Below are 26,390 nucleotides of genomic sequence, written 5' to 3'. Positions count from 1 at the left end.
AATGTCAAAAATTGAGAAAGACATTGCAGAAAAGACAGTTTGCTGGACATTCTCTGTAATAATCATAGATGCAAAAATTCTGCATAAAATATAAAATTAGTAAGCCAGCAGCATATAAAATTGGTACTGAATCACATCCATTTGGATTTATTATCAAAAAGCAAATTTAGTTTAACATTCAAAAATCAGTTTCTTAATTCATCTTAGCAAAAGAATAAGGGAGAAAATTCATTTAATAATCTCAATCAAATGAAGAAAAAGCTTTAGGGAGAATTTATGTATGGCAAAAACTGGAAAATTGGGAAAAGAAGTAAAATTCCACAATCCGTTAAAATATATCTATTCAAAAATCTGTAGAAAATGTCACGTTGATGATGGAATTTGGAAGACTTTCTTTTTGAGACTGGGAACTGGAAAAGGATGCCTAGTCTAGTCATTCTGAAGCAACATTTTACTGGATGTCTTAAGTGCAGTAAGGGGAGAAAAGTATTAAAAGATATAAAAATATAAAATCATTTTCAGATGATATGTTTGCATACATAGATAACCCCAAAGAATCTCCAGGTAATTAGAATTCACAGGAAAATTTAGCAAGGTTGTTGAATATAAGCTATATACACAAAATTCAATTCTTTCTAGAAACCAGCAATAAGAGTTAGCAAATAAAACTTTAGAATTATACCATTTTAATAAGATAAAATCTAGAAATAACTCTTAAGAAAATTGTGCAAGTGCTCTACGCAGAAAACCACAAAACATTGCAGACCAAAATAAAAAGGAACTAAACCACACATATGAATGTGAGTGTTGTATACATGTCAATTTTTGCAAGTTGACCTACAGATTCAATGCAATCTTTGTCAAAAGCCAATATTTTTTAAATAACCTCACAAGCTAATTATAAAATTAATATGGAAATGCAAAGGGTCAAGTATTGTTATTCTTTTTTTTAAAATTAATTTATTTGTTCATTTTTGGCTGTGTTGGGTCTTTGTTGCTGCGTGCGGGCTTCCTCTACTTGTGGCGAGTGGGGGCTTCTCTTGTTGCGGAGCACGGGCTCTAGGCACACAGGCTTCAGTCGTTGTGGCTAGTGGGCTCTAGAGCGCAGGCTCAGTAGTTCTGGCGCACGGGCTTAGCTGCTCTGCAGCATGTGGGATCTTCCCGGACCAGGATTCGAACCCATGTCCCCTGCATTGGCAGGTGGATTCTTAACCACTGCGCCACCAGGGAAGCCCCTGTTAAAGTGTTCTTGAAGAAGAAAAAAGTGCAAACACATGTGCTTCCGGATATCAAGTCTTATGAAATGGTAATAGTGAAGACAGTGTCATTAGTGTAAGGGTGACAAAAAAGTCAGTAAAAAAAAAACACCCCAAAACAGCGCTTCCCTGGTGGCGCAGTGGTTGAGAGTCCGCCTGCCGATGCAGGGGATGCGGGTTTGTGCCCCGGTCTGGGAGGATCCCACATGCCGCGGAGCGGCTGGGCCCGTGAGCTATGGCCGCCGGGCCTGCGTGTCCGGAGCCTGTGCTCCGCAATGGGAGAGGCCACAGCAGTGAGAGGCCAGCGTACCACGAAAAAAAAACAAAAAAAAAAACCAGAGTTATGGAACTTATTACATTTATTATGAGTTTGGTACTGCTGGACGGTGTGAAAATGATTCTTTTTTTTCTGGGTTTCATTTTTTTAATTGAAGAATAGTTGATTTACAATATTGTGTTAGTTTCAGGTATACAGGATAGTGTTTCTTTTTTCTTTTTTTTTTTTTTACAGATTATATTCCACTATAAGTTATTACAAGATATTGGGTATAATTCCCTGTGCTATACAGTAAACCCTGTTGCTTATCTGTTTGATGTACTAATCCCATACTCCTAATTTGTCCCTCCTCCTGCTCTCTCCCCTTTGGTAACCATAAATTTGTTTTCTATGTCTGTGTGTCTGTTTCTGTTTTGTATATACATTTATTTGTATTATATTTTAGATTCCACTTATAAGTAATACCGTATTTGTTTTTCTTTGACTTATTTCACTATGCGTAATATTCTTTAGATCCATCCATGTTGCTGCAAATGCCAACATTTCATTTTTTATGGCTAAATAATATTCCATTCACATCTTCTTAATCCAGTTGTTGATGGGCACTTGGGTTGCTTCCATGTCATGGCTGTTGTACATAGTACTGCTTTGAACACTGGGGAGCATGTAACTTTTCAAATTGGTGTTTTCATTTATTTCAGATATATACCCAGGAGTGGAATTGCTGGATCATATGGTAGTTCTATTTTTAGTTTTTTAAGGAACCTCCATACTGTTTTCCATAGTGTCTGCACAAATTTACATTCCCGCCAACAATGTACGAGGGTTCCCTTTTCTTAACATTTGTTATTTGTAGACTTTCTGATAAGTGGTTCTGTGTCAGTCAACTGAAAACTCAAAATGAAATAAAAAGGTCTCTAACTCCCATAAAACACAAAATTTCTTTTCCTATGGTGTGTATAAATGTGAAAGGAAAAGCAATAAACATATTACAAGATATTATTTAAAAAATCTTCATAACATTTTTCTTTAGTGTGCATGAAAAAGCATAAGCCAAATTCAAACATTAAGATGTCTGATTATATTAAAATTGAGAACTTCATTAAAGAACACTTTATGAAAGCTAACAGCAAGGCAAAACAGGAAAAGAGATAAGTAAGCACTATACATTAGTAATAAAGAAAAATACAACTTAATTAAAAAAAAATCAAGACTTGAACATTTTACAAAAGAGAAATTCCAACTAGGCAATGGAAAGTTCTTAAAATCTTCAGTGAGCAGAAACATGTAAATTAAAACCCCAGTGAAACAGCACATGCCTACCAGAATGACTAAAATTAGAAAGCCTTACAAGACCATTTATTGGAGAGGATGTAGAATAACAGAAATGTTCACATGTTGTTGGTAGGGCGTAAATTGGTACAACCTCTTTGGCAAATTATTTAGGATTATTTATTAAAAGTGAAGATATTCATATTCTATAACACAGCAATTCTACTCCTAGGTATAAAACCAACAGATATTCCTTCACATATGCATTGATGTGTGTGTTCAAGAATGTTCATAGTATTAACACATATTAACCCCAAATTTGAAACAACATATGTCCACCAACAGGAGAATGGATAAATAAGTTGTAGTATGTTCATTCAATAAAATACTATATAGCAATGAATGATTACAAATGAATGACTACATTTACACCTGACAATGTGGTTTAATATCACAAATATACTGATAATTGAAAGAAGCCAGATACAAATATGAATACAAATATATTTCCAAAATGAGCTAATCTAAAATATATTGTTTTAGAGGCATCCGTGGAAGGTAAAGAATAGCAATAGCAAAAAAGAAAAAAAAATTAAAAGTAAACATGGTTCTTAGTTTTATAGAAAAGTAAGAAGCTAGTTACTGGGTTAAGGTCACACTGGGAGTTTCTAGGTTCTATTTCCTGACATGGGTGTGGTAGTTAAGTGGCTATTTGCTTTATATTCATTAATTAATCTTTAGTTTTATGTTCTTTTCTGCATGTAGGTTTTATATTTTACAATAAAAAGAAAATTAGAAAGCCATATCTGCTCTCCCCACCCTTCTTGAAATCAAAAGAATGAATGGCCTAAGCAGACCAAGCTGCCCTGCCCCTTCCATCTGATAAAAGGGAAATGACATGCCTGAATCAAGGGCTGCTTGTAATAATAAATATCTTTTGCTTCTTCCTGATTCCTGAGCAGTCTTCTTGGTTTGATTTTACTTCAGAAGCAGATTGGAGAAAATGATGGCTCTAAACCTGAAACACCCTAGTCTTGGAACTCTATGTTGAGTTCAGATAGGAGGAAATTGTAAAGATCTCCAAAATTATTGGACTTTTTTGGGACTGTCCTTCCTTACTAAAATTCCACAAGCTAAGTGGATAATGGAATGTAGAGGAATTGGTTAGCATACCCTCACCACTGTCACAATCAAATCATACATATGCTTCCCTGGATTCCAGGGAGTTCTAAGGAAGTCATGTAAGGTGTCCTTTGTCTTTCCTTATATGCTGTATCCCCTCCCCTGTAATGTACCTGCCCAGTGTCCTCATGCCCTGCTAACACCTCACTAGCTGTTATCGTGTTCCGATACATACTAGAACTAAATCAACTAACTGCAACTTAATCCGTACCGTCAGACCCAAGTATTTATCTTCATTGTACTGAATCTATTGCTGATCTCTCTCAAGAGTTCATTATGTTGTAGGAAATTTCTTGTACCCCAACCCAAAGCATTGCAATCTTACTTGGCAGCAAGATTTTATATCTAACCGCAGTCCTGAATATTCTGAGCTTGCTAACCTCTTTCCTTCCTATGGCTCCCCTGGGTTATAGACCCCATAGTGGTAATGCACCCAGAACTTGCATCTTCCCTGGTGCCCCAAGGCTCTACAGATACAGTTGGCCGTCCGTATCTGCGGATGTGGAACTCTTGGGCACAGAGGGACGACTGTGCTGTGCCATTTTATATATGGGACTTGAGCATCCTCAGATTTTGGTGTCCGTGTGGGAGGGCGGGAGACTGGCGGGGGGAGTCTTGGAACCAATATCCCATGGATATCAATGGACAAGTGTATACAGAAACTCTTAACTCATAGCTACATGTTTCGTGTCACTCTGGCACAACTTGTTCCAGCAGAAGCAGCGTTCGATTTTTCCAGTTAGTGAGTCTAGCACCAAATCCTACACATTATTATCCAGAATGAGAGCGAATGATCACACTCACCTAAAAGATCCTAAATGACTTGGCTTCATTTCCTCCAATGCTCTTTCTCACGCAATACACCAGCTAACCTGGATTCTTTGAATACTCCATGTGCACACAGATACCTTCTTGACTCACTGCGTTGCTCACATCCTTCACATCTCTGCTCAATTCTCACCTCCTCAGTGGGAAATTCCCCAACCAAACTACTTAAAAGTGCAACCTAACACACTCACTAGGCATTCACTGTTCCTTATTCTACTTAATTTTTCTCTACAGCACTTATTATTATCTGACATACTGTATTTTTACTTGTTTATTATGTCTTTCTCCCATTAGGATGTAATTTCCACTATGATAAGGATTTTTGCTCTATTTTCCTTTTTCACTTATATATTCATAGCGCAAAGAACTGTGATGGACCCATAATAAACTGATCACATGTAAATGTGTTAAATTAATGAAACATAATTTGCATGAGGAATTAATTGAGGAATTAATACCAGAAAAACTCATCTTTTAAAAAATACCATTTATCTTATTTTCAATTCAAATTTTGAGTCACTTTCAAAGGATTTTATAGGAGATTTTGTTTTACATAAGTGTTGCTGACCTGATTATATTTACTTTGTGATTCTTGGGTGCTTTTCTTCTCAGGTTTAGGCATTAAAGAACCCTTGGGACATATAGATTTCTATCCAAATGGAGGGAAAAAGCAACCTGGCTGTCCTAAATCAATTTTTTCAGGTATACCAATAGTATTTTAGAATAAATTGTGCATGAGTCAAAATAACGAAAGAAAATCAGTTTACTTTTTTCCCTTATTAATCTGGGGGCAAGATTTTTTTTATCACCATTGCTCATGATTCAGGAGTTATTGGTGGAAAATGGTTTAATGTGATCCTTCTCGGTTCATAAATGTTACCAGTAGACATCCCATTTGGTTATGGGTGAAACCTATTACATTATAGTCTCAACAGTTTTAGTTTATCATTTTAAACATTAGGAGAAGTTATAAGTCAATGAAGAAGCATGTATAGCAAAGTTATATAACACAAGTTTGGCTTCAGGATTTAATTTTTACCATTACCATAGTATTGTACAAACACAGATTTATGAACTTCTGCACTTGGTTATTCTGTACATAAATAGCTGAGCAACATCTCCAGGTGTGGAATTTGGCTCACTTCAGAGCTATGGCAAAAAAATGTTCTGAGGTCTACAGTGGCAACCAGTCACGTACCACATCATTAAAGGCCACTGCAACTAGAGAATTTTGGTTAAAGGGATAGGGATGTGAGAAGTTAGGAAAGGAAAGAGACATGATGAAGTTTTAATGTCACCTTGTTTCACATTCATCTCCGACACTGAATAGAAATGTTAAGCGTGAGAGTTTAGAAGGGAGATATGTGTACACTAGTTACTAAATATGGTAGCACTGTGTGTAGAGTTTGTTGAATAATTGAAATTAAACATTTTTGCTGTGTTATTACTTTAGAAAAATTTCTAATAAATCTCATGTAAAAGGCATATTACATATAAGTTTTAAATGGTAACATTTGTTTAGGTGCCTGAGATAAAACTGCATTGTAGTCAGCACTTTGATATTCATACAGTGCACAGCATTAGGTAGAACTTAATATTTTTTTTTCAAACTTACTTGAACTTGGCTTAATACATCTAACTGCTTGACTTTGAACACTTAAGGACTTGAATTTATTAAATGCGACCATCAGAGAGCAGTTTACTTATTCATGGCAGCTTTGGAAACAAGCTGCAATTTTATTTCATTTCCTTGTCATTCGTACAAAGATTACAAGACTGGTTCATGTGTGGATTGTGCCGACTTTAAGGAAAAATCGTGTCCTAAACTAGGTAAGAGAGATTATCATACTTACTATACTTCTTTGTGGAAAATGAACATGTAATTTTGTTAGTATTTTCTGCTGGAAGCTTTCATACTTACTTGTGAATATGCTATTAACATTTTATGGAAAAATTTTCTGTGGAACAGAGAAAATAGTTATTTCCTACTAAATATTTTTCAGATTCTTAGTGAGAGGAACTTGGTCAACCTCCTTTCTGTGTTCCATGTTGTGGGCGCATTTGGTCGTCTCATGATGATACTTGTTCTTGATTCACAAAAGGATCTCACTCTTTAGCATCCATCTATATTTCCACTAAAGAAAGAAACTTTGTGCATTCTTAGTGGTACTGAGGGTTTTGTTTGTTTGTTAGTTTGTATTTTTAAGGGAATTCTTAACAAGTGAAGAGGTGTGAACCATGGTTAGCTTTTCATTTGCTATTAGCAAGTAGATATGAATCACGCATGGTTCACACCATCTAAATCAATAAACTTAAGAGCAGTTAAGTGTTGCAACTTTTGATAACTAAAGCCTGCCAGTGGGAAATTATAGAGAAAAAAAGAATCCATATAAAAAATAGAATGTTAGAGCTGGAAAGAATCTCAGAGGCTGTTTGTTCAGGGTTTGCCAAAGACAATACCAGACCCCAAGCGTGTCATGGGCATGTAGACATCTGATCAGTATCATGATAGGCTCTACCAGAAATGTTTCCAAAGCCAAGTAACCTCAATGAAATGGGTAGCAATTACAAAGGCTGAATTAAACAGCCTCCTGCGGTTTTCTTTCACAGGAGGTTTATACTAATATACTAGAGAATTGCTAGAAGAGGCAGGCAATATGCAGGCTTTGCATGACTTATTTCCTCATAGACCCCTTCTGTCCACAAAATATCTTGTGGGATTAGTTTTCTTCAGTCCTCATGTTGGGGATTGCTTTTCTGGTCCCGTTGCTTTTCCATATAAATGAGGAAATTGTGACCCCGTGTGAACATATGGATTGCTGAAGGGCACAAGTGAAAACGGGAGTTAAATCTCTGAATTTTCAATTCAGTATTCTTTCTACTGCATTCAAATTTCGAATTCGGAGGTAGCAGTGTGGAAACAGACACATACATGAAGTAGGAAGCATATTAAATATGTGTGTGTGTATATGTTATATATGTATGTACATATATAACATATATATGTATGTACAAATATTGTTTGTATCTGAAATATATATTATACATACAATATATAGTGTACATAGATGCTATCTATAATATATACATTGTATATATAATGTATACATATGCGTACTGTATCTGTATGAATGTGTATATAGGATAATTGAAGGCTGTGCTCATGGAGCTAAATTCTGTGTTCAAGTTTTATCTAATCAATTTATTCTGCTGAATTAACTGAAAAGAGTTTCAAGTAAAATTCTGCATTTGTAATAGTAAAAACTTATACAAATGGACTTTAACTATATGGCATGTGCAAAGCTCTGATAAGGTTTCCAGGGAGTAGATTTATTTGTGAATCTTGAATTTAAGAGTTGTTACTGTGGTTGAAATAAATAGAATGTGAAATTATTTGAAAAATGATTTTTTAATTATAAAAATTCATAAATTATAATAATTATCATAATACATTGATCCTTTAGTTCTTTTAGTGATTTGATATTTTTGTATGCTATTTGATAAAAGTCCAATTACTAATATTCTATTTCTCAAATCTCAGGTTATCAAACTGAGCTATGGAAAGATGTTTTAAAAGAGAGAATAGAGAACAGAACTCTCAGGACCACTGTGTTTTTGGATACTGTTGGCACAAATCCATTCTGTAGTAAGTTAACATTTTTAACAAATGAACAATTGATTAGTTTTATATAGTAATTCATATTTTTATTCAAAATTCAAATCTCAAAATGTACTTTCAAGGAACTTTAAATTTTGTTAGAGCCAGTTATACAAATTCAAATAAGGACTTAATTTTTGAATAAAATGAGCATATGCTTTGGGTAATATTCTTCCAAAAAAATCAAGGTCTTTTTTTTTTTACCCCCAATTTCCATGATTCTTCTTCCCACGTTTAGAGTTATGTCAGCTTACAGAGTTTAAGACATCTGTCTACACTATTACCACTCTTTCAGAAACTGAAACTAAATTATATAAATACAAAAATATGCAAGTAAATAATAATCTTCCCAATATATTTAGACAAGAGGAAAAAATTTGAAGAACAGAAGAGAATCTCAGAAATGTAATAACTAATTAGATTTATGAGGAGCTATTTAAAAAAGTAAAATTATTCTGTTTGGAGAGCAAGATCTTAAAGTGCTTTATAAATACAAGCAAATCCTATGATATGAAGAATCTTATGAAATAAGTTTCCAGTCACTGCCATTGATCTTGGTTACTGGGGAATAAATATTTAAAATAGACTCTTATTATTTTAAAATATTTTAGGTCAGTTATTGCAGATGTTTTACAGTCAAAGTTATTATCAATTTTTAAGATACTCTTTAAACATTTGTGATGTGCCCTGTCATTCAGAATTGGGCTCATCCATTTTTTAATTTAAAATTTTTATTGAATTAAAATTTAGATTCACATGCAGATATAAGAAATAATGCAGAGGGATCCTGTGTACAATTTATTCAGTTTTCTTCAGTGGTAAAATTTTGTAGCACTATAGAATAAATGTAATATCATTACCACATGATACTGATATTGCTAGAATCCATCCATTTTATTTATATTTCCTCACTGGTGTGTGTGTGTGTGTGTGTGTGTGTGTGTGTGTGTGTGTGTGTTTAGCTCTGTACAACTTAATCATCATATAGGGCTCTGTATCTATCACCACAGTGAAGATATTGGACAGTTCCATCACTACCAGACCCTTTGGGTGGCACTTTTATAGCCATATATACCAGCTTCTTGTCCTGCTGTTTCTAATCCCTGACATCCATTAATACACTCCTAAAATTTTGTCATTTTGAAAATGTTATATAAAGGGAATCGTTCACTATGTGACCTTTTAATTGGCCTTTTTAAAGTCAGCATGATTCTCTGGAGGTTCATCCAGCATGTATCAATAATTCATTCCGTTTTATTGCTGAGTAGTATTCCACAGTACGTACGTACTGAAGTTTGTTTAATCACTCATCTCTTGTAGGACATTAGGCATGTGTTTAGATTTGGCTATTATGATTAAAGTTGCTGTGGATATTTGTATAAAAGTTTTTGTGTGAATTTAGGTTATCATTTCTCTGTTAGAAAGGCCCAGGAATACAAATGCTGGGTCAGAAGTTAATTGTACATTTAACCTTATAAGAAATTGAGAAAGTGTTTTTCAGTGTGGCTGACCATTTTACATTACCTGCAGCAAAGTATGAGTGATATAATGAGTGACTTCTTACTAGCATTTGGTGTTGTCATTATTTAAAAAAATTATCCCTCCTGATAGGTATATAGTGATGCCTTGTTGAGGTATTAAACTTTGTTGCCTTAATGGCTTATGAGATTGTGTATCTTCTCTGTATATCCTCTTTGGTGAAGTGTGTCTTTTGCTCATTTTCCAATTGGAGTTTTTTTAACTATTGAGTTTTGAGGATTCTTTATATATTTTTGATAGTAGTCCTTGTTTCCTTGTTGAAGATTTGGTTTGCAATTATTTTTTCCCAGTCTGAAACTTGACTGTCTTTTCATCTTCTTCACAAGGGCTTTCACAAGGGCAAAAGTGTTTACTTTTGATGAGGTCTAATTTATCATGTTTTCCTTTCATGGACTATGCTTTCGGTATCTGAGAATTCTTTGCTGAGCCCTAGGTCCTGAAGATTTTCACCCCCAATTTTTTTCTAACAGTTTTATAGTTCTGTTTGTTCCTTTAAACACAGACAACCTTGTTGTAAATTTATATTGAAAAGTACATACCCCAGAATATCTAAAATAATCATTGCCAAGAATAATAAAGAAGAAATAATCAATTTGACCTTTCTTCTGTATCACATCTCTTTTTCTGATTCTCTTCTTCTGTCTTCCTCTTCTACCTTTAAGGGTTTGTGATTACAATCTTTGGGACTGCATTGGGCCCACTTGGATAATTCAAGATTACCTCTTTATTTTAAGGGCAGCTGATTAGCAATCTTAATTCCATTTGAGATCTTAATTATCCTTTGCCATTTCAGGTAACATATTCATAGGTTCCAGAGATTAGGGCACAGATATATTTGGGGAGGTCTACCACAATTATAAGATGCATATGTGATTTTTCACAGTTTACTGGTATCAACATTTACCACGTCAAGTGAAACGTGGGAACTTCACTTCCATTTAGGTTATTTTACATTCTCCACTTTTATATATCATTGTCTTGAGTATCGGATCATGTGATAATTTTTACTTCAAGTATCAAATATGATGTATAAATTCACAAGGATAAGGACAATTTATTGTACGTACCCATATTTCTTCTCTTCCCATTATTACCTTTTTGTTTCTGATACTCCAAGATTATTTATTTCATCAATTCCTCTGTGTTCCTTCTTACAATATTTAAGAATGGGTCTGTTAAAGAGAAATCCTTTAAGTTTTTCTTTGTCTGAGAATGTCTTTATTTCTCCTTTATTCTCAAAGGATAGTTTTTCTGGGTATAAGATTTAGAGTTGAGTTCCTTCTTTTAGCACTTGAAAAATGCCATGTCTCTTCCTTTTGGCTTCTGTGGTTTCACATGAGAAATCCATTGTAACTCAATTTGGTGTTCTCCTGTAGATAACACATCATTTCTCTTTGGCTGCTTTCAAGAGATTTTTCTTTGTTTCTAGTTTTCTGAAGCTTAATTATAATTCTTTTGTTATACTCCCACAGGTCCCTGAGATTCTGTCCATTTTTTTTCTCAGTCTGTTTTCAGGTGGAGTTTCAGGCAGCTCGATCTGTTCTCCAGTTCACTGATTTCTATCCTCTTTCATTTCCACTCTGCTATTGAGGCTGTCCAGTGAGTTCTGTATCCATTATGGTATTTGTCATTTATGTAATGTCTACTTTTATTTTCTTTTATAGCTTCTATTTCTTGGCTGAGATTTTGCTATTCCTTCATTTTTTTTCAAGAGACTCTGACTTTGAAGGATTTTTATGACAGTTCCTTTAAAATCCTTGTCAGATAATCCCAGCCTCTGATTCATTTCAGTGCTGGCATTAGTCGATTGTCTTTTCTCACCAGAGTTGCGATTTTCTTTGTTCTTGGTATAATGGGTAATTTTCAATCACATCTTAGACATTTTCTCTATGTGACAATTTGAGTCCTGTTTAAACCTTCTATTTTAGCAGGAGTTATGTTGTTTAGGTTTTGGCTTTATGTATTCTGAGACTGTGAGTTTTAGCTACATAAAGCTTCAGGATTATCATATTTTCCTGGTGATTTGCTTCACTTTGCTCTTTTTTTGTGCTTCATAAATAAAAATGCATTATTTTTTGCCTCACAGACTATTTTATCAGATTTTATCACAACAACAATTTGTCTCATAGAGCCTTTGAACCTTGTGTCTTCTTTTCTATCCTCAATATTATATTCAGTAGTATTTTATTTCACTTATTTAACAATAAACAATTATTATGAATATTATCATTAATCAAATGCTCACTTATATTTACCAATTTCAGTTTTCTACATTTTATCTTGTCCTTTCCTCCCTTCCCAACTCCTTCCTTTGGGACTTAATTTCTATCTTGCTAAAATAGATCCTTAATGACTTTTCACTAAGTAATGTTTCTCAGTTTGTTTGTTTGTTTCCTTGAAAATGTCCTTATCTTTTTCTTACTCTGGAATGTAAATTTAGTCCGGAATAGAATTCTACATTGAGAATTTTTTCATTGAGTACTTTGAAGATATTAATTCTCTCATTTTAAGATAATTTTCTTATCATTTATTAGCAGTCTAATTGTCCCCTGCAGATAATCTATATTTTTCTTCTGGTTAAACTTATGTATGTATATATGTATTTATTTATCCATCTATTAATTTATGCTTGATTTGTTGTTATTTTCTAGTCTCAGTGGTCAGTTCAAGTCTCTATTAAAGAAAAAAATATTTGTGTTATTTCAAAATAAAGATTCATGTCACATTTTAACAGAAAACTCTCATCAGTCTGCTCTTCTTCAAAATTCTCCCTTCAGAACAAGTTGGATTTTGTTTTTTCCAGAATTTAGGTACCATAATACTAGAGGATTTTTCATGTAAATTTTTGGAGGTCCTTAACCAATGGGGACTTGTAAATTTAAATTCTGTGTTACCTGGAGTTTTATTTAGTCTTAAGGAACTTATTTTTCCACTTAAGACCCATACACAACCAGTAGGAAGAATTTTTCAAGTTTCTCTTTCAATGACAAAGCAGAGAGCTAAGGTCCCTGACTGTGCAATGTTTTTCACTGTAGCTCCATCACTTAGTGTTGTCTCCTGCTGTACCATGGAAATTGACACTTCATCCTTGTCTCCATGCTTCACCCAGTTCTCAAGTCCCATGCAGATCCAGGGCTTCAGTTCTTCTTAAGCCTTGCCTTTAATTTCTCTTCATTGCTGTCTCCTGATATTTTCTCTTCCTTCATCTGAGCTTGGTCGTGTTTTCGATTTGCACCCAGAATTTCTATACACTTGTAGCAGGAGGCAGGCTTATTATGTAACATCTCAATATATCATACTGCCAGGAATCATCTGAGGAAGTATGAGCACCCACTTTTTTGGGTGAGGGGACCAAAGTATTTTATCTAAAGCTGGACAGTCACTTCAAAGTAAGAAGTGTTCCTTTATGTCTTTTGTGTTAGCAATTGATGAGGGTCAATTATAAATCCATTACCTTATTTGAGGTAGTACTAAGCATCTGGCATAGGCAAGAAGTTACTCTGGGCTGTTGAGTAGCAACATTTAATGGCTAGCATGCACAATTTTAGTACATATGTATTTCACAAGAAAAGTTAATCTATCCCATGTTCTGTTTATATACATTGTCTTCCAAGAGTTTTGCACAATACTGGGAAAATTCACGGAGAGTAAGAAATTTCTGTGTACACCAGACAATATTGGGTATAGGGATGAGTTCAGCATCTTTGCCTCTGAAAGATATATCAATTTTTTTGTACGGCAATTTTGAAAAAGAACTACTATGAGCTCACTCTGTATAGGACTGTCTAATTTTACAGTCATTCCAAAACAACCAGTGAAATTGGGAATTATATTTGTCAAGCAAATTTAGCTAGGACTATTAATCAGATAATTAAGGAACCTTATCATATTTACCTTAGATGTGCTATTGATAGAGAAAAATTGTTTAATTGACCTAAATTCTGATATTTTTCGATTTGCAGACAAGTTAGTATTTACTAATTATTTGACCAACTTTTCACCATACCCATGACTGTCCAGCAAGCTTTTATTCCTCATTTTCAAGACCAGTTAAAAATTAACAAGAGGGAATTTCCCTGGTAGTCCAGTGGCTAAGACTACGTGCTCCCAATGCAGGGGGGCTGGTTTGATCCCTGGTCAAGGAACTAAGAGTTCTCAACTAAGAGTTCGCATACCACAACTAAAGATCCTGCAGGCCACATGCCACAACCAAGACCCGGCACAGCCGAATAAATAAATGTTAAAAAACAGATTAACAATAGGTAAAATATATTACATATGTACCAAATGAGTGCCTCTCAATGTTATTTGCAGATATATATGTCTAGATTACATAAATATATATTTACATGCATATCTCCACCAAACCAAAGTTAAAAAATAACATGAATTGCATTCCATATTTTTGTTTTGTAGCCTATTATTTTGTTCTCAGTATAATTGTTCTGGATAAAACAATGAAGGATGGCTGTATTACATTTAAATTATTAAACCAACTTGGAATGGTTGAAGAGCCAAGGCTCTATGAGTAAGTAGAATTTAGTATCTTTTTGTTTTGTAAAATATGTTTTCTTGAGCTTTTGGAGGATAATCTAAATAGTATAAATTTTCTAGGCAGTGAGTCTTAAACTGTTAAATATTAAATGGATCTCTGGTGTCATATTCTAATTAATTTATTCTATGGAGGGAGATGCCGAATATGAAAGAAACTAAATAACTTGTTCATGTGATACATCTAGCTACTACAAGAGTTAGAAGAAGAGAAGAAACTTTCCACCTAATTTTGAACACTGATAGAATGCATTGTAATAACTAATAATATCACCCCATAATATTTTATTACTTTAAATTGCTTAGAATTGTGTATATATGTATATACCCATGCACACATATACGTATGATTCATCACTTATTCTTATCAGACACATGGTGATCAGACACATGGTGATCCAAACTGAAATAGCAATGTTACCGTGCTCAAGGAGGTCACAGAATCCTGGAGGAGACTAATGCATAATTACAGCTCTGAGTAATAAGTTTTATAGTAGCAGAACACTTATGTGCTATGGGAGTATAGAGGAAGAAGCAAGGAAGCATTTGAAAGGGTGGTATTGCAGTCAGGGAATGGGAGATGGTGCTTTCAAAGGCATGGATAGGTAAGTACGTGAGTTCATTAATAGCACAGATTGCAGTCCTAGAGCAGTTGTTTCAAACTTGTTCAGAAGGCAAACTGTGAGTCTTGCTTTCCTTTACAAGAATCATGTTCTATGCAGAACACCATGAAATACTGATGCATTTTTATTCAAACACTTGATTATTGCATTTTTCATGAACAATGTAAAATATAAAACCCATATGCATGGTAAATCTACCCATCTAAGCCTGGCCAATGGCTTCTTGTTTTTCTATTAATAATTCTTTGCTCATAAATTTATACATGCTTTAGGATTTTAACCCTTTTAGATGCCAGGGAAGTCAGAGACTTTTTTTTTTTTTTTTTTCTGGTACGCGGGCCTCTCACCACCGCGGCCTCTCCCGTTGCGGAGCACAGGCTCCGGACGCACGGACTCAGCAGCCATGGCTCACGGGCCCAGCCACTCCGCGGCATGTGGGATCCTCCCGACTGGGGCACGAACCTGTGTCCCCTGCATAGGCAGGCGGACTCCCAACCACTGTGCCACCAGGGAAGCCCAATCAGAGACTTTTAAATGATCTTTTATTTCCCTTTTAAAAATTAGAAAAGGAATTTTTTTTGCTGTAGAAAATGTGTTATACAGTAGAAAATGAGAATAATCTATAATTACATTGTCCAGGGATATTCACATTTACTATTTGGTTTATAAACATTCCTCTTTTTCTTCCTCCCCCTCCTCTTCCTTCTCCTTCTCTTCCACCTTCATCTCTTCCTTTTCCTCCTCTTTCTTCTTCTTCTACATGCCCCTGAACATGCATACATTATTTTTTTACTTAGCAAAATTAGGATCATTTTGCACATGTGTTCTGCATTCTGATTTTTATACTGAATGCTATAGTGTGATCATTTTTTCTGTGTCACTAAAAATCACTTACACATCATAATAGGATGCCAAATATATTAATATGGCAATATAGGATTTTAAGCAGAGAGTGTCAATATTGTGTATTCAGGGTAGAATGACTCCCCAGATGGATGAGGAATGGGGAGATTAGTGTGGAACAAGTGCAGAGTGGTTGCTATTGTAATAATTTATAGGAAAGATAATGGAGGCTTGGATAGAGTCAGTGGAAGTGGGTTTTTAGGATTTAGAGTAGATTTGTTTTTGTGATTAATTAAACATGTGAAAGTGAAGGGAAAAAACCCAATCTGGAGTGACTTTGAGTTTTAAGCTTGGTGACTGTTTGAATTATGGTGCCATTTACTGAGCTAGGAGATACATGGAGAGGAGCCAATTTAATCATTCAATAAAATTTCTTGAACTGTACTAGAAATTAAGGACAAAATTTAGGGAGAATTATAGATTTCTGTCCTTTCATAATTTTTGTCTCGTAAGCAGTTTGCAAATACATAATACAAATAAAATGATGATGTTCATCATTCCTGTTTTCAAAACATTTTTTTTTTTTTTTTTTTTGCGGTACATGGGCCTCCCACTGCTGTGGCCTCTCCCACTATGGAGCACAGGCTCCGGACGCGCAGGCTCAGTGGCCATGGCTCACGGGCCCAGCTGCTCCGCGGCATGTGTGATCTTCCTGGACTGGGGCACAAACCCATGTCCCCTGCATCGGCAGGCGGACTCTCAACCACTGTGCCACGAGGGAAGCCCTCAAACAATTTTTAATGAATATCTATACTGAGCTAGGCACTGTACTAGGTGCTGAATATACTATGATGAGAAAAACAGACATGATCCTACCCTCATTAAATTTACAGTCTAATGAGAGATATAAAATAAATAATTATAAAAATATGTAAATAAAAATCTGTCTGTGAAAAATGTCTTGAGGCAAATTATAGTATGTACAGGAACACAGAATAGGGAATGTGAAATAGTTAGTGGGGTCACTAAAACTTTCTCTAACGCCTTTTTATATCAGTTGAGACCAAAAGGAGGAGCAGGAGTTAGTCGCTCTGCTGCATTCTGGGCAGAGGGGCCAACAAAGGCAAAACTCCTGAAGCAGGAGAAAGTAGAGTCCATTTTGCGAGCTGAAGGAAGTTTATTATGTCTGAGAACAGAGGCAGGGAAAGGAAGAGAATGATGAGAGAGGTAGAAACACTTATATTTTGTAGGAATTAGAACCTGTAGGACATGTTCAAGGATTTCTATTTTATTCACTTGGCAAGTGAAAACCAATGAAGTGTTTGCGCTGGGGCAGTCTGGTTGGAGCCAGGACTGGATTATTATTTTGGAAAAACATTTAACCACAGTGGATTGGAGAGGGAAAAGACAGGATGCTGTTGCAAGAATAAAGACCAGGAACAATGGTGCCCTGAGATAAAGTGTTTACAGTGGAAATGGAAAAATGAGAATGAGGATGGATTCAAAGCAGATTCAGGATATTTCATAGACAGTCAGCAGGCACATGGGATAGATTAGATGTAGGAGTTAAAGAGAGGATGGGGGGACCTTCAAGATGGCAGAGGAGTAAGACGTGGAGATCACCTTCCTCCCCACAAATACATCTACATGTGGAACAACTCCTACAGAACACCTACTGAACACTGGCAGAAGACCTCAGACTTCCCCAAAGGCAAGAAAATCCCCACGTACCTGACCATGTGGCTGACAGGGTCCATGTGCCTGGCCATGTGGCTGACAGGGTCCATGTGCCTGGCCATGTGGCTGACAGGGTCTTGGTGCTCCAGCCTGGTGTCAGACCTGAGCCTCTGAGGTGGGAGAGCCGAGTTCAGGACATTGGGCCACCAGAGACCTCCCGGCCCCACGTAATATCAATTGGTGAGAACTCTCCCAGAGATCTCCGACTCAATGCTAAGATCCAGCTCCACCCAACGACCAGCAAGCTGCAGTGCTGAAGGCCCCATGCCAAACAACTAGCAAGGCAAGAACACAACCCCACCCATTAGCAGAGAGCCTGCCTAAAATCATAATAAGTTCACAGACACCCCAAAACACACCAACAGACATGGCCCTGCTCACTAGAAAGACAAGATCCAGCCTCACCCACCAGAACACAAGCTGTCCCCTCTACCAGGAAGCCTACAAAAGCCACTGAACCAACCTCACCCATTGGGGGCAAACACCAAAAACAACGGGAACTACAAACATGCAGCCTGCAAAAAGGAGACCTCGAAAACAGTAAGTTAAACAAATGGGAAGACAGAGAAATATGCAGCAGATGAAGGAGCAAGGTAAAAACCCATGAGACCAAACAAATGAAGAGGAAAGAGGCAGTCTACCTGAAAAAGAATTCAGAGTAATGATAGGAAACATGATCCAAAATTTTGGAAATAGAATGGAGAAAATACAAAAAACGTTTAACAAGGACCTAGAAGAATGAAAGAGCAAACAAACAATGATAAACAGCACAATAAATGAAATTAAAAATTCTCTAGAAGGAATCAATAGCAGAATAACTGAGGCAGAAGAATGGATAAGTGACCTAGAAGATAAAATAGTCGAAATAACTACTGCAGAGCAGAATAAAGAAAAAAAGAATGAAAAGAATTGAGGACAGTCTCAGAGACCTCTGGGACAACATTAAACTCACCAACATTCTAATTGCAGGGGTCCCAGAAAAGAAGAGAAAAAGAAAGGGTCTGAGAAAATATTTGAAGGATTATAGTTAAAAATTTCCCTAACATGGGAAAGGAAATAGTCAATCAAGTCCAGGAAGTGCAGAGAGTCCCATACAGGATAAATCCAAGGAGAAACACGCCAAGGCACATATTAATCAAACTACGAAAATTTAAATACAAAGAAAATATTTAAAAGCAGCAAGGGGAAAGCAACAAATAACGTACTAGGGAATCCCCATAAGGTTAACACCTGATCTTTCAGCAGACAGAAGGGAGTGGCAGGACATATTTAAAGTGATGAAAGGGAAAACCCTATAACCAAGATTACTCTACCCAACAAGGATCTCATTCAGATTCAATGGAGAAATTAAAACCTTTACAGACAAGCAAAAGCTAAGAGAATTCAAACCAGCTTTACAACAAATGCTAAAGGAACTTCTCTAGGCAGGAAACACAAGAGAAGAAAAAGACCTACAATAACAAACCCAAAACAATTAAGAAAATGGTAATAGGAACATACATATTGATAATTACCTTAAATGGAAATGGATTAAATGCTCCAACCAAAAGACATACACTGGCTGAATAGATACAAAAACAAGACCCATATATATGCTGTGTACAAGAGACCCACTTCAGACCTAGGGACACATACAGACAGAAAGTGAGGGGATGTAAAAAGATATTCCATGCAAATGGAAATCAGAAGAAAGGTGGAGTAGCAATTCTCATATCAGACAAAACAGACTTTAAAATAAACACTGTTACAAGAGACAAAGAAGGACACTACATAACGATCAAGGGATCAATCCAAGAAGATGATATAACAATTGTAAATATTTATGCACCCAACATAGGAGGACCTCAATACATAAGGCAAATGCTAACAGCCATAAAAGGAGAAATGGATGGTAACACAATAATAGTATGGGACTTTAACACCCCACTTTCATCAATGGACAGATCATGCAAGATGAAAATAAATAAGGAAACACAAGCTTTAAATGACACATTAGACAAGATGCACTTAATTGATATTTATAGGACATTCCATCCAAAAACAACAGAATACACATTATTCTCAAGTGCTCAAGGAACATTCTCCAGAATAGATCATATCTTGGATCACAAATCAAGCCTTGGTAAATTTAAGAAAATTGAAACCGTATCAAGTATCTTTTCCAACCACAATGCTATGAGACTAGATATCAATTACAGGGAAAAAAATGTAAAAAATAGAAACACATGGAGGTTAAACAATATGCTATACTAAACAACCAAGAGATCACGGAAGAAATCAAAGAGGAAATCAAAAAATACCTAGAAACAAATAACAAAACATGACAACCCAAAACTTATGGGATGCAGCAAAAGCAGTTGTAAGAGGGAAGTTTATAGCAATGTAATCCTACCTCAAGAAACAAGAAACATCTCAAATAAACAACCTAAACTTACACCTAAAGCAATTAGAGAACAAGAACCAAAAACCCCAAAGTTAGCACAAGGAAAGAAATCATAAAGATCAGATCAGAAATAAATGAAAAAGAAATGAAGGAAAGAATACCAAAGATAAATAAACCTAAAAGCTGGTTCTTTGAGAAGATAAACAAAATTGATCAACCATTAGCCAGACTCATCAAGAAAAAAAGGGAGAAGACTCAAATCCACAGAATCAGAAATGAAAAAGGAGAAGTAACAACTGACACTGTAAAAATACAAAGGATCACGAGAGATTACTACAAGCAACTATATGCCAATAAAATGGACAACCTGGAAGAAATGGACAAATTCTTAGAAAAGCACAACCTTCCGAGACTGAACCAGGAAGAAATAGAAAATATAAACAGACCAATCACAAGCACTGAAATAGAAACTGTGATTAAAAACCTTCCAAAAAACAAAAGCCCAGGACCAGCTGGCTTCACAGGCGAATTCTATCAAACATTTAGATACGAGGTAACACCTATCCTTCTCAAACTCTTCTAAAGTAGAGCAGAGGGAGGAACACTCCCAAACTCGTTCTACGAGGCCACCATCACCCTGATACCAAAACCAGACAAAGATGTCATTAAAAAAGAAAAGCACAGGCCAATATCACTGATGAACATAGATGCAAAAATCCTCAACAAAATACTAGCAAACAGAATCCAACAGCACATTAAAAGGATCATACACCATGATAAAGTAGGATTTACACCAGGAATGCAAGGATTCTTCAGTATATGCAAATCAATCATTTTGATATACCATATTAATGAATTGAAGGATAAAAACCATATGATCATCTCAATAGACGCAGAAAAAGCTGACAAAAGTTAACACTCATTTATGATAAAAACTCTCCAGAAAGTAGACACAGAGGGAACCGACTTCAACATAAGAAAGGCCATATATGACAAACTCACAGTCAACATCATTCTTGATGAAAAACTGAAACCATTTCCACTAAGATCAGGAACAAGATAAGTTGCCCATTCTCACCACTGTTATTCAACATAGTTTTGGAAGTTTTAGCTACAGCAATCAGAGAAGAAAAAGAAATAAAAGGTATCCAAATCAGAAAAGAAGAAGTAAAACTGTCACTGTTTGCAAATTACGTGATACTATACATAGAGAATCATAAAGATGCTACCAGAAAACTACTAGAGCTAATCAATAAATTTGGTAAAGTAGCATGATACAAAATCAATGCACAGAAATCTCTTGCATTCCTTACACTAATGACAAAAAATCTGAAAGAGAAGTTAAGGAAACACTTCCATTTACCACTGCAACAAAAAGAATAAAATACCTAGAGATAAACCTATCTAAGGTGACAAAAGACCTGTATGCAGAAAACTATAAGACACTGATGAAATAAATTAAAGACGATACAAATAGATGGAGAGCTATACCACGTTCTTGGATTGGAAGAATCAACATTGTGAAAATGACTATACTACCCAAAGCAATCTACAGATTCAATGCAATCCCTATCAAACTACCAATGGCATTTTTCACAGAACTAGAAAAAAAAATCTTAAAATCTGTATGGAGACACAAAAGACCCCGAATAGCCAAAGCAATCTTGAGAAAGAAAAATGGAGCTGGAGCAAGCAGGCTCCCTGACTTCAGGCTAAACTACAAAGCTACAGTAAACAAGTCAGTATGGTACTGGCACAGAAACAGAAATATAGATCAATGGAACAGGATAGAAAGCTCAGAGATAAGCCCACGCACTTATGGTCACCTTATCTTTGATGAAGGAGGAAAGAATATACAATGGAGAAAAGACAGCCTCTTCAATGGGTGGTGCTGGGAAAACTGGACAGCTTAAAAGGGTGAAATTAGAACACTCCCTAACACCATATACAAAAATAAACTCCAAATGGATTAAAGACCTAAATGTAAGTCCAGACACTATAAAACTCTTAGAGGAAATCATAGGCAGAACACTCTATGACATAAATCACAGCAAGATCCTTTTTGACCCACCTCCTAGAGAAATGTAAAACAAAAATAAACAAATGGGACCTAATGAAACTTCAAAGCTTTTGCACAGCAAAGGAAACCATAAACAGGACGAAAATAGTACCCTCAGAATGGGAGAAAATATTTGCAAATGAAGCAACTGACAAAAAATTCATGTCCAAAATATACAAGCAGCTCATTCAGCTCAGTATCAAAAAACCAAATAACCCAATCCAAAAATGGGCAGGAGACCTAAATGGGCATTTCTCCAAAGAAGATATACAGATTGCCAAAAAACACATGAAAGGATGCTCATAATCATTAGAGAAATGCAAATCAAAACTCCAATGAGGTATCACCTCACACCAGTCAGAATAGCCATTATAAAAAACTCTACAAATAATAAATGCTGGAGAGGGTGTGAGAAAAGGGAACCCTCTTGCATTGTTGGTGGGAATGTAAATTGATACAGCCACTATGGAGAACAGTATGGAGGTTCCTTTAAAAACTATAAATAGAACCACCATATGACCCAGCAATCCCACTACTGGGCATATACCCTGAATAAACCATAAGTCAAAAAGAGTCATGTACTACAATATTTGTTGCAGCACTATTTACAACAGCCAGGACATGGAAGCAACCTAAATGTCCATTGACAGATGAATGGGTAAAGAAGATGTGGCACATATATACAATGGAATATTACTCAGCCATAATAAGAAACAAAATTGAGTTATTTGTAGTGAGGTGGATGGACCTAGAGTCTGTCATACAGAGTGAAGTAAGTCAGAAAGAGAGAAACAAATACCGTATGCTAACACATATATATGGAATCTAAAAAAAGAAGGTTCTGATGAACCTAGGAGCAGGACAGGAATAAATACACAGACATAGAGAATGGACTTGAGGACACGGGGTGGGGGAAGGGTAAGCTGGGATGAAGTGAGACAGTAGCATTGACAATATATACACTACCAAATGTAAAATAGATAGCTAGTGGGAAGCACCCGCATAGCACAGGAAGATCAGCTCGGTGCTTTGTGACCACCTAGAGGGGTGGGATAGGGAGGGTGGGAGGGAGACGCAAGAGGGAGGGGATATGGAGATATATGTATGCATATGGCTGATTCACTTAGTTACACAGCAGAAACTAACACAACATTGTAAAGCAACTATACTACAATAAAGATGCTAAAAAAATTTTTTTAATTAAAAAATAAAAAATAAAGAGAGGATGATCTCAAGGGCAAAGCCTAGTTGTCCGGCTTGGGCAATAGATAGTGGTGCCATTTAAAATTATAAGAAAATTTCTAAGTTTTAGGGCAGCAGTGTCCAACCTTTTGGGCACCAGGGACCGGTTTTGTGGAAAACACATTTTCCAAGGACTGCGGGGGCACAGGGGGAGTTCAGCTGGTAATGCTAGCGATGGTTCAGGTGGTAATGCGAGCGATGGGGAGTGGCAGATGAAGCTTCACTCGCTCGGCTGCCACTCACCTCCTGTGTGGCCCGGTTCCTAACAGGTCATGGACCAGCACTGGTCGGCAGCCCGGCGGTTGGGGACCCCTGTTTTAGGGGTTTTGTTTTTCTTTTTTGGTGAGAGTTGAGTGTTGGGGAAGATGTCATTAAATTTGAACTTAGTGAGCTTTAGGCATCCTTGAGATATCCAAGTAGATATGGTGAGTAACAGCGGGTATATGTGTCTGGGTCTCATCAGACAGGGCTCAGCTGGGGGCAGAGGCTTGGTGGAGCACACAGTTGGTATTTGGAACCGGTGGAGCAGATGTGAGTTTTGGGGGGAAGACAACATGTTTCCATCTGGATATGTTGACTCTGAAGTATCTCTGAGAAATCTAGATAAGCTCTTGGACAGAAATTAGAGATATGACCAATGACATTATATTCTATGAAAGAGGAGGTAGTCACTCTGCCGCAGGGAGGAGGGATGGGTTTTGAGGGGAGTGATAACAACCTTTTCTGGATCTAGAGGCTGTGGGAGAATCAAAAGTAGAAGAGAGCAGGGACAAATATAAGATGGCAGAAGTGCTGGGTGTCCCGCTAGTTGCTTTTCAGCTATTCTATGTGTGATAGTTGCCTTTGCTCAAGTCAGTCATTGTTGCCTCAAAGGAAGAAATTATTTCAACAGATTTTTTTTTCAGTTTCTTTTCCTCTTCTTTTTCTTTCCCTTTCCTTCTCTTCTCTCCTTCCTTCATCCCCTTCCTTCCTTCTTTCCTTTGTACCTTCCACCCATCCTCCATCCCTTCCCCCTTCCCTGTCTTTCCTCCTCCTCCTCTTTCTTACCTTTCTCCTCTTCATACTCCTTTTCTGTTTCCTTTGGAGTCAGGCAGACCCATGAAGTGATAAAGTGGCACAGAACAACAAAGCATCACTATCTGAGGGCTCCGTCTATTCAAAGAACGGCAATAGTTGTTCAGGGGCCTATAAAAAGAAGTAAAATGTGACTTCTCTAATCTTAGTAATATGTACAATCTAGATACCAAGTCAGAAAGACAAGATGTCCCAGTTTTTCTCAGAAAAGTTTTCCCAAACTATTTGAGTGTGGGGATATATATATTATTATTATTTTATTTTGTTTTTAATTACTGTTTAAATTATTTTAATTAATACTTTACCACATATTTTATTGTTTGGCCTTTTCCCTATAATATCGGTATTTCTATCTAATGTTTATAAGATTGTATTGATTTTGAAGTTGTATTACATTTTGAATTACTAATATAATGAGATATGAAATTTTCTGTTTAGGAAGAACAGATTATTTTATAAACTTCAAGAATTCAAGATTCTTGCTCAGTTTTTAAATGATGTTGTAAATATTTCAGCCATTAGTTTGGCATATTTTCAGAGCTCAAATCAGCAATGTTCCACATGCAGATACACTATTCAGCGTCTCAAGTTAAAATCACTTACATATCCAGAAAGGTAAGAAAACTAAATTTTGATTTCAATGTTATCTTTTAAACTTGAAAATATTGCTTTGCTAAGGAGTGGTTTAAAAATTCATGTATTTGAATATCTGTTTATTGTATTTTAGATTGTATTTTATATAAATGTTGGAATATCTAAAAGATACAAAAATTTTTTTTGGCTTAGATGAGATTTATTTTGGAATCACATTACCCAAGCAAAGAAAAAACACAATAATTTCACGAGACACAATAAACATGAAAAAAGTGAGACAAATGTCTGCCTTAGAACTTTATCAGTCATTTCAATGGGTTTCTGGATTGCTAGAAATCTCTCTTCTTTGGTTGACTGCAACACTTTATCTTTATCTCTGTTTATGTTCCTGTATTTATATACTTGATTTCCCAATTACCTTTTTGTGAATGTCGAACACAGTAAATAAGAATTTCTGGAGAATAAAAATAATAAGTGGTAAGCATATGCATTTAGATGAGGTCTACTTCAACAAAGGAGAACTGGGAAAATTCTTTGAAGTATGTTATTTTGTAAACTTTTGGTATGAGAATATTTAGTCATTCAAAAGTCAATGAGTGGGGACTTCCCTGGTGGCACAGTGGTTAAGAGTCTGCCTGCCAATGCAGGGGACACAGGGTTCGAGCCCAGTCCGGGAGGATCCCACATACCACGGAGCAACTAAGCCCATGCACCACAGCTACTGAGCCCGAGCACCGCAACTACTGAAGCCCGAGGGCCTAGAGCCCGTGCTCCGTAACAAGAGAAGCCACCACAATGAGAAGCCTGCACACCACAACAAAGAGTAGACCCAGCTCGCCACAACCTAGAGAAAGCTCGCACACAGCAGCGAAGATCCAGCACAGCCAAAAAATAAAAAATAAATAAATAAATTTATTTAAAAAAAACAGTCAATGAGTGAAATGTCATTGTAACGGAGAGATAACTTGCACTATCATATTCCACTAGTCTCCTCCATTAATACCTGTCTGAGCCTCAGGATGCTGAGTATGAATAAAGAAGTGTAGTTGTTATAGTTTTACATGCTCTGTTTCTGGCACTTAAATGTAAAGGATTTATATTGTTCTGGAATATAGTCTTCTCCCTGTATATCATAACTGGAAAGAGAAACAAAAGAGTTTCTTCCTCAGTCTAGAAGAAGCATATGCTGTAAGTCTTGGCCAGGCATTAGCTAGAATCTTTGTATATAAAACAGCACATGAGCTCACTATGAGAAAGAGAAATTTAGTTCCA

The 26,390-nt window shown here is 36.1% G+C and overlaps 1 protein-coding gene across 1 annotated transcript in view; it reads left to right on the top strand.

Annotated features, from left to right (window-relative positions):
* LIPI (lipase I) overlaps positions 1–26,390 on the top strand; it is a 75,152-nt gene that overhangs the window by 27,926 nt on the left and 20,836 nt on the right. The window contains exons 5-9 of the mRNA XM_060149399.1: positions 5,428–5,517; positions 6,478–6,645; positions 8,357–8,461; positions 14,429–14,540; positions 24,963–25,139. Of these exons, the coding sequence (XP_060005382.1) occupies positions 5,428–5,517; positions 6,478–6,645; positions 8,357–8,461; positions 14,429–14,540; positions 24,963–25,139 (652 nt within the window). The remainder of the gene's footprint in view (positions 1–5,427; positions 5,518–6,477; positions 6,646–8,356; positions 8,462–14,428; positions 14,541–24,962; positions 25,140–26,390) is intronic.

Source organism: Lagenorhynchus albirostris, chromosome 5 (assembly GCF_949774975.1).
Source record: "Lagenorhynchus albirostris chromosome 5, mLagAlb1.1, whole genome shotgun sequence".
Taxonomy (NCBI): Eukaryota; Metazoa; Chordata; class Mammalia; order Artiodactyla; family Delphinidae; genus Lagenorhynchus; species Lagenorhynchus albirostris.
Note: the sequence above shows the minus strand (reverse complement) of the source record. Positions and strands in the feature narration are given on the sequence as shown.